The 9,752-nt window shown below is 47.5% G+C and overlaps 1 protein-coding gene across 1 annotated transcript; it reads left to right on the top strand.

Annotated features, from left to right (window-relative positions):
- The first annotated feature begins 3,376 nt into the window (after positions 1-3,376).
- On the top strand, positions 3,377-9,124 carry LOC119377969 (gonadotropin-releasing hormone receptor). Its single transcript, XM_037647247.2, has 2 exons — positions 3,377-4,238; positions 7,750-9,124. Exons 1-2 carry the CDS (start codon positions 3,453-3,455, stop codon positions 8,170-8,172), a joined length of 1,209 nt encoding a protein of 402 aa, XP_037503175.1. The 5' UTR covers positions 3,377-3,452; the 3' UTR covers positions 8,173-9,124.
- Positions 9,125-9,752: the final 628 nt, after the last annotated feature.

The following is a 9,752-nucleotide window of genomic DNA, read 5'->3' as shown; positions in this document are numbered from 1 at the left end:
CTTCGAATTCCAAGGCTGCAGGTTCGGTATATTATGCGTTCTGTACATTCGGGAAGAGCAGCCAGAAGCTGTCCGATATTCGGTCAAACAGCTTCATCGGTGGCACCGGCAGCAAACTGCGCGACAGGGGGAACGAAATTTGAAAACCTACCAGCTATCTCCTGTCCTACCTCTCTCTCCTTCTCAATACAAAAAGAAAGAAGCTGTTTTGTTGATGAACTTCTACCTATAAGACACGTAGAAAATGATCTACAGTGACATTCGCACTGCTCTGCTCCTGACTTTAGCAACGTAAAAATTGGCCGCGTATCTGCGTGCTTCGATGCAAATGTCGTCGAAAGACGATAGTATTCTGCCATTTATGTTTTGCCTTGCCTCAGACAGCGCCTCCTCTATGTTGAATCGGCCGCATCTGACTGGCATTGATAAAACAGAGGAGGCGCTGCGTGAGATATGGACGCCATCTAGCAGTGGCGCCGGGAAACATGAGCTTGTGCAGAACCCAGGGCCACTGCCAGGTGGCAGCACCATATCGTCGGCAGAGGGCTTTTTTGTGCATTGTGTCGCATTTTCAGCGCAGCCTAAGAAACACTGACAGAGGGCTTTTTCGTGCGTAGCGTCGCATTTTTAACGCAGCCTAAGAAACACTAGGATCTTTAAAATTTCGCATCTATGTATTTTCTAGGAAAGGAACACACCACCTAATACTTACGTATTGATGTTGCGCCTCAGGTATGCGTAATATATGCTTTTTGATCGACAGTGTTCACAAGCATGAACGCAGCTACGAGTTCAAGATAGCTGGGCGTTCAGCAAGTGCTTAAAATTTGGCCGGGTGGGTGTCTCGTGTGACAGATAGACAGACAAAAAGACCAAACTTTCTGCGTTCAAGTATCCCAAGAAGGACTATCGTCTTTAAAAAACTCACACGGTCCCTTGTGCATTCACCTAAGACGACTCGAAGGCGAAAGTGATCGGCCCACCTTTGACCACGCTGCGATGTCATGTGATGACGACATCACGTGACGTCATGTCAGATTTTGCGACGTTAATGACTTCACAAAAATTTGATATCTGCTACAGACTGGGTCCTATCCCAGCCTAGCCAGGGTCAGCAGGTGCGCGGACTCCTTGAAGCCCGATTGTCCGGATCGCGGAGGTTCTTTCTGCACTTTAGAACGCATGTTCTGGCGGTGTCCCTCTTTACGGCAGCAAAATCGTCTCACCACGGAAGAATGAGTGGGAGGAGGCATTCAAGACCTCAGTCCTCGCCGTTCAGCTACGGGCCGTCCAGAGGGCCCGCGACGCGGAGGTCAGGCATGGCCTGCCCATCCCAACGTGGGAGCTGCCCGCGGCGGTGCTTCCCCCGCAATGGGGCTTTCCGAGTCGCCCCACAGGACCACATTAAAGTTCATTGTCTGTCTGTCTATCTGTGACGTCACGATGACGTCATATGGTGGCGTCATCACGTAATGATTTTTTGCATCATTCGCGCTGTGCACGACGCCGCGGGACGCCGACGCCGACGGTCAATTTTCGCGTTTGATGAGGCATCTAAGGCATTCGTGTTAATATCAAACCCTGAAAGCTATTTTATGTTATTTTTCCAGCATGACTATGGCCCTCGCTATTTTAAGTTTTCTGCTGAAAGGAGTAGCGGCACTCGCAGAGTTAAGGAACGTTCGTTTCATGTCCAGCAAGGCACATAGCCATTTCATTAGCATTTTGTCAGAACCAGTGTACACTGTCAGGTGTGTTATATTTTGAAGAATCACAATTCCGGAGACGTTATCGCTAATATGTTTTCTTCTGTTCTCATTGTATTCGAGACAGACGCTACAGCAAATAATTACTTGGGTTGTTGTTAAGTGATTGCTTCGACGTTTAGTAGTTGCTTACTTACTCTCCACACTACAAGCTTGCTCTGGAAGCATCAAGCGGGCTGTTCGTCGCTAAAGTTTGCGTTCAAGTAATTAAGCGGGCAGACCTTAGTACTGCACGTAAGCAACCCTGTCTGTTCTAAGTAGCAGGGGCTATGTTGCAAGGATGATAAATTTCTTAAGCGGTATCCGCTAGCGTTCAGAAAGTCTTTACTGACGAGTCAATTCAATATTGCATGCATGCGTTTCCTGAAGCTGACACCTAATATGACATTCAAACACGGCGGAGAAACGGGTTGGCGGGCGAATGCTATCGAAGAGGCGGTATACCCGCGCGTCTCAGAAATTCTCATATGTGAGTGTAATACGTGAGGCGAGTTCTTAACGCGGCTGATTAAACGCGTAGCTGCATCTGCTGTCCGTTCTATAATTATGTGTCCCTGGTCGTGACAATCTTAGTGTCAGTATCTAGCGCGCATACGTTCCGACGGCTCGCCTTCGTTGTTGGAACCGTCTTATTGCAATCGATCGCCTGCGAACGCCCGTGAGCCTGCTGTGAGAATAAGGACAGTTAGGCACCTGACGCCTGTCTTCTGTTTCGAAACCTTTAAAGTAATTTGCTTTGCTCCGGGCCTTTTCTTCAATTTCCCTCAACGTAACACAACTGAAAAACTGGTGCTCTAACCGCGGCTCGAAGCACGGCTAAGAAAAATTGCTTACAGTGACAACAGCAACAACAAAAACAGCTACAAAAAAGGGATTGCAGTTTCTACTCAAACATTTTTATCGGAAAGATGCTGTTCTTGCTTTTCACTTGTTTCTGTGTAGTTGGGTAAAATAGAGCCCGGAAGAGGTCAGTAATCGTTCGTTTACGCGGACAATTTTAACCTCTCAGATGTTGCTGTAGAAATAAGATAGCTTAGAGTACATAGCTGTTACGTTGTAGGCTGAGCGGTGTACAGCAAATGCTGGCGCTAACGTCGCCATGAAAGTAGCTTTTTTGTCACTCAATTTGCCACCATAGTTTCACGTTCTTTGGGCTGGCAGTAAGTACACTGTAAGGGTACGCACGCCTATACACCAGTCTGGCGATAAATGTATTATGGCTTTGGTCCCTTTATATTGTATTTAACCGGACGTCGTATATCAAAAATCGCAAATGTTCTCAGAAGAAGCCCGTAGCGAGATTTTCACAAATAATGTATCGGTATGCACATCTCGTCTAGACATGAGGTACTCTATGGATATGGGCTCAATGTTATTACTAGGTTTCTTAATGTTCCACAACGATGATTACTTTATTTTTTTTTACCTTCTCTCCTTGCAGGTACAATACAACTGAGAAATCCTACAGACACATGGACTATTTCATCGTCTCCAATATCGGCGCTCTTATCCCGCCAAAACCGGCACCATTTTGCCGTGATGCAGTTCGCAGCCGAATACAACAGCTCCAGGCACTCCGAACGCCCTTGTGGAGAACATAGAACAAACCTTTCGCGTAACGTAGTTCAGTTAGACCGGCAGCTCTTCAGTGGATGGAGGTAAACACGGAATACCCGTCCCTCTGTGATGACTGAAGCAGACGCCTTCGACGCGTCCACAGAAGACCCACCCCCCGGCCACGAGACGGCGGACAACGTGACTGCGCTCCTAAACAACGTCACCGATGCCGTGGCGACGGAGGAAGTGATGGGACCTCGCTACCACAAGCGAGTCCGCATAGGCATCATCATCACCATGATCATCCTGTCGGTAGTCGGTAACACCGTTGTCTGCTGCAACCTGCTCGTGAAGCAGCGCCGGCGGCGGGTGTCCAAGGCACGGGTTCTGTTCCTGAACCTGGCCGTTGCGGACCTGCTGGTGGCCTGCATCACGATGACGTCACAAGTTGTATGGGAAGTGATGGGCCGGCTGTGGATCGCGGGAGACGCCTTCTGCCGCTTCTTCAAGTTCTTGCAGACTTTCGCACTTGTCTCATCCACCTACATGCTCGTGGCGATCGCGATAGACCGGTACATCGCCATCGCGACGCCGCTCGCACCGAGCACAGACCCGTGGAAGCTGGCTGCCCTGACGTGGTTGACATCGTGCATGCCCTCGCTGCCGAACGTTTACGTCTTCCACAGCGTCGAAGTGGCGCCCGGCAAGTGCTTCTGCGCGTCCATCTTCTACGACCGCGACACGCCGCTCTACCACCGCCAGATATACATGGGATTCGTGTTCTTCACGGTGTTCGTCGTGCCGCTTGTGCTGCTCATTGCGTTCCACGCGGGAATACTGTGGGCCATCTGGAAGCACAGTGCGACCAATCGAAACATGAGCCGGCAAACCACTTCGTCGCTGCCTCGAGCTAAGGTTTGTATTCAGCTTAGTTAGTCTTGCGATATTGATGTGAGAGAGGCGTTGCATACAGAATGAACCTGATGATCTGAGGCAAAAGAGGTACTTGAACGACAAAGTATGCAGCAACAAAAAACACCACGCAGTACTCAAGCAGAAGTGATCCATAGGCCGCTGTGTGTGCACGGGACACTACTACACGCATAGATTTGCATTTATCACCGTCTATAACCTTCTCAGCTATGATTTATGTATAGCGACATTGAAGAACACATCTTAACGGTCCTTATTGAAGTGAAAATCCAAAAAAAGCAAGAAGGGGAAGATGGAAGCTTGTAATGAAAAAATTCCCCCCCTCTCCCCTCGCCCCCTGTGTACGGATTTTTTTTATTGGAGTGAGTACCTTGCAGCGAAAATAAGCAAATTTGAACAGAATACAATGTAGTGGCAACTGATGGGGTACGATGTAAACGACATGGAGAAGCTTGCTCAGTTTTATTTTTCTTTTTTTGACATACCCGTCTCCCTATAATGAATTGTTCTTGTGAATAAGCACTAAGGATGTCACGATGCCGGTTGGTGCTGAGTTGATGTGATTGCTACATCTACGAAAGCCCCCCGCTGTATTACAATATCTTGGCGTCACATAAAGAAACATTGCATTACCTTACCAGAATTGAACGCTTCTTATACGCTGAGCATTATTCCATTTCACAACTGTGCAAATGTAAGAATGCAACATTGCGAATATTAATGGCCTCGATATTGCAAAAAAAAAATTGAATTATGCAGAGACTGTTTACAATCGTTTATATACGTAAGCGGATAGGTGAAGGGTTTTGAGATGTTATTCGTGTTATGAAAGAAATGAAGCGCTTGTATACTTAAATTCGTCGTATAGTGAAGATATTTACTGAGCGATTGCTTTATAGAACCAGTTGGAAATCTGGGGGCTAGCTGGTAAGCCTTAAAGGAGTACTGACACGACTTTTGAGACATCGCAAAAGGGACATTTTTCGTTTCCTCGGTATGCAGCGTCAACGATGTCCACACACGAGAGTTGGAGAACACGTATAAATATTTTAATTTGGCTTTGAAGTTTTCGTCGCTGAGCATCTGCAAGCCAGCCCCACTGCAATGGACATTATCCCGACGAGTGAAGACAGTTGCCCCGAGTTTGCGAGTTCTGCGTCCTGCATGCAGCCTAAATCGTAGTAATCACTGTCAGGGTCACTGGACGACAATTCACTCATAGCTGCTTATGTGCACTACGAGCAGATGACGGACTTGCCGCTAGTACGTCGCGAGTTTCTGTATCGCCGTGACGTCACACTGACATGTTACGTCTCTGAGAAGCCGCCCCCTCGATAACGAAACCGAAAGTGCCTTTTTAAGGTAGCGGTAATTAAAGTATATTCGATGCATTCCCAGACACCCCAATACTCGTTTTAGGTTTCTCGACACCATCATTTTTATTTAGAGCAACAAACCGAAAATTTTTAAAATTCGTGTCAGTACTCCTTTAAGACTTCACAAGACACCGCTAAAAAAGAAGACAAGGACGAACAGGGGTAGGTACGCGCTTGCGTGCGTGCCAGCCTTTCTTCATTCTTAGTTTTTTTTTAGCGCTGTACTTTGAAGTCATTGTTTCATTGAGTGATACCTCATATAAATGACTTCTTATCCAGCACCTCTGCAGTGACATAGAGAGTGTGACTATAAGTATAAATAAATTTGTCATGTATATGCAGTATCCATCGCCGCAGACGCCAACATACAAGGCGATTACAAACCTTAGGCGGTATTCTGTAGCGTTCTTCACTTCAGTGCGTACTCATCAGTAGAGACCAGATTTTAGGCAAATGCCTATTTTGTTCCTTGCGCTCCTATAGTGCCACTTTGATATATGAGCATAAATTAGAGGTTAAGAAAGGCTTTTATAGTGTTTTATAGTGCCTATAAATGCCTATTTTTGGCGTTTGTGCCTAAATGCTCACAAATGCCTATAAATGCATATTTTCAAAATTGGCGCTTGTATTAACACTATTTAGCCTCAAGTTGCGCTCCCGGGAGCAGTTTGAGACCGTTATTCATACTACCGCGCAACACTGACTGTTCGGAACTATGGGGTACAACCTAGTCCTTTAGTTCAACCAACTCCCGGAAACAACTGCTAGCAGCCGTGAAGTGGAACACGCACATTTGCCGCCGCAGAGACATGGCGTGCGCGGTTCGCGAATGCGAGACCGTGGAGAGCGTGTTCTGGAGAGACCGCGTTCTGCGAACCGTGCGGGATAAAGTACATTGCACGGCTATGTTCAACTGTTTAACGCCTTTTTGCCATCTTAAGCAATAACGTTTTTGTTTTCCTTTCGTAGATAGAGCTCGCGCACGTATTCGTTTCAAATTATTTGCAGTTATGTGAAAATTTAGTGTGCCTATATTTACTATTCTGGAAGCCTAAAACGTCGTTTTGCCTGCCTATTTTGGGCGCCTAAAACGAGCTTTTTAGTGCCTAAAAATCCGGCCTCTACTCCTCAGATACGACTGTATAGGGCCAGCGGTGCCGCGCCGGTCTGCCAGCTATCGAGCTCTATCCAATCAGCTTACGTTTAAATAGCTCATATAACAGCCACCACAGAGGGAGATAAAGGCGGGATAAAAGAAGGGCCGTTCTTCCGAACCAATACCGCCAAAGCATTCAATATTCTGACGGTCCAAAGCTTTCGTAATGCGGTGGATCTGTCTGCAGAAGTTATAATAGATGAGGTTCGGTAATGAACTCGGTTGCACCATAGCACGTGCCTTTTGCATGGCTGCCGTTGCGGGGACCGTGCAAATCCGACCACCGCGAGAACTGGTGAGAAAATCAAAAGACAGCCATTAATCCCTAAACCTCATGTACCACGCAACCATAGTATCAGATGATAGTATTTAAATATGTGTTATGCTATATATAAGAACTACGATGTGTTTCATTGCTAAATATATTTATTGAATGTGGAGGTTCTGCTTCACTTCGTCCCCCTTCCCAACTTTTTTTATTCCATGTTTCTTCCTTTCTGAACATTTTCGTTCCCTTATCTAGCTTTTTAGCTAGCTTGTACGCCGACCGCTATGCATGAGCATTTTCCAAATAACGTATGCAAATAAGTACTTTGTCGTGACAGTTGGTGCGAAGTCTTGTCCTTACGTGTTCGAGGTGTTCGTGTTTTACTTCGTCTTTAAATGCCCGAAGCGCATCTTGCATATTTCGAACACCGCTTCAGTGGTTACTTACTTGGGTTCAACCGTGTGATTGTTTCCAGTTGGGGAGGGGGGGGGGGGAGGGGGGTGAACGAGCCCACTTTCATTTCAGGACTTTCGACAAGCGTCTTCCTCTCCCCTCCCTTAATGACCTCTCTCTTTCTCCCCAGCGCAGGGCACACAGCCAGTCTAAGAACTTGCTTCCTTCCTTCCTTCCTTCCTTCCTTCCTTTCTTCCTTCCTTCCTTCCTTGTAATAATTAGTTTTATTGGTGTGCGCAGGTAAAGACGTTGAAGATAACGGCCGTGGTTTTCGGCGCCTTCCTGGTGACGAACGTGCCGTACATGGTGCAAGAGGCCATTCTGGCCTTCGGCAACCCGGGTATCCTGGACGCCAACATGGTGGCGCTCTTCGGCGTCATCTCGGCTTCTAACAGTGCCATCAACCCTTACATCTTCCTCTACTTCCAGCGGCCACCCAGGGACGTTGACGACGGTGCCGGCTTTTGGCGGACTGCGGCTCGTATCGTCTGCGAGTCGCTCACTTGTCGCCTTCTAACCCGTTCTCGCGCGGGCTCCCAGATGTCCACAGATCCGGAGGACGTTTGCCCCTCGATGCGCCAGTCGAAGGCTTCCATTAAGAGAAATGGCAAACCGGCAGCTACAGACACACCACCTAACATGAAGAGTCGTTCCATGTGCTAAGCGGAACAGATTTACAGCGTCATCTGTTCATGGCGACATTGGCGAGAAGTGTGATTGTCGCAAGGACAGCGTCTCATTGAAGAATCACGAGCTGTAAAGTTTAGGTACCATACGGAACCGCGCTGTTTTCGGTCTAGCCGTACGCCTGGACCGATCGGTCAGAACGTGATCAGTGTGAGCAGTATTGGAAGCAGCGCTGTGTGGCTGCCGACCGCAACGTTCTTCAGGAAATAACAACTCCCGCAAGTGCGGCAATCAACACACACTGGCTTCGTTGTTCAAGACTAGGCGGTGCGCTTCCCCGCTGTGCGTCGTATGCGGTGATATCGGCGACATCGCAGATTTCATTTGGTTATGTCTTTAGTTCGACACGGAAAGAGAAGCGATGGTCCGCAGCCTGCAAAGGGGTGGTCTCAGGCATCCGACGTTTGAAGACGTGTTTTTTACCGGGGGGCCCGCGGCAGTCAGGAGGAAATTCCAGCGACTGCCGTTTGCCTTCTTGCGAGACACGGGACTGTTTAAAGCCTGGTGACACACTCCTACCCTCAAAGCATGAGAGGCTCAAGGGGGACGATTGCCGGTTATGTATGCCAGGCCAACCCCTCCTGCTGCATCACCACAAGCCACTGAAAGATGAAGATGTAAATATCCCCACTATTGACAGGAGCTTGCTCTTCGTAATGGTGTAGACAGCTGTCTACATATACATCTAAATGTCATCTTCCCGAAAGAGTCCCTGTTTTCCCTTTCCCATCCTGCCATCTTTATTGTTATTTCCTGTTACAGCGAAAGGGACGAAAAACATTTGCGTGCGTTGTGACGTGCTGTTCAAGACACTGCACAGCTCGCTTTTACGGGCACTGGGTGTTCGGTCTAAGTTTACACGTGAGCGATGCGCTGAGAGATACATAAGCTCTCCTGTCGCAGCACGTTTTACAAACATGGAATAAAGAGGGAGTTTTGAGGAGTCATTACTCATAAAGTGATTGTGTGCCTCTATTTTCTTTAAAGATTCGCTCCTATTTAGCAGTGCTCCAAATGCGCACAGCAACCATCACTGACTCGATAAGTGTGCCTGTCTCTACATGAGAACCTTACAGGCTTGTACCATATGCAGCAAGCATTGAGCACGTGTTTATAAGGCTGTTATTGTTCAAGAGAACGCTGAGATATCCTCTTGCTTATAAAGTCAGGTTTGCTCAGCCATCGTATATCTGAGATAGCGGCGGTCATATCCTTTGAAAGCAACTACGATCGTACCGACGAGACGGAATCGCACGGGAAATATAACGACACAACGCTAACTAACAACGACGTGTTTTATTTCCTTCAAGCTGCTTAAAGTACGCTTCTTGTACCGGAGCAGAAAGGTGGAGGGGGCAGAAATGCGCTGTAGAACGCGTGTTTTCGTCAGACAAGAACGATATCTCATTCTGAAGGAGTGACATCGATGGTTGGCTCACTCACACAACCCCTAATTTGCGACGATGATAAATCCTCTGAAATTAAAACTAGAACATTCATCAGGATAGCTATACGCATTGTGAAGGAAATTTAAACAGCGCGGGAATAAACACGAA

The sequence above is a fragment of the Rhipicephalus sanguineus genome, unplaced genomic scaffold (assembly GCF_013339695.2).
Source record: "Rhipicephalus sanguineus isolate Rsan-2018 unplaced genomic scaffold, BIME_Rsan_1.4 Seq639, whole genome shotgun sequence".
Lineage (NCBI taxonomy): Eukaryota > Metazoa > Arthropoda > Arachnida > Ixodida > Ixodidae > Rhipicephalus > Rhipicephalus sanguineus.
Note: the sequence above shows the minus strand (reverse complement) of the source record. Positions and strands in the feature narration are given on the sequence as shown.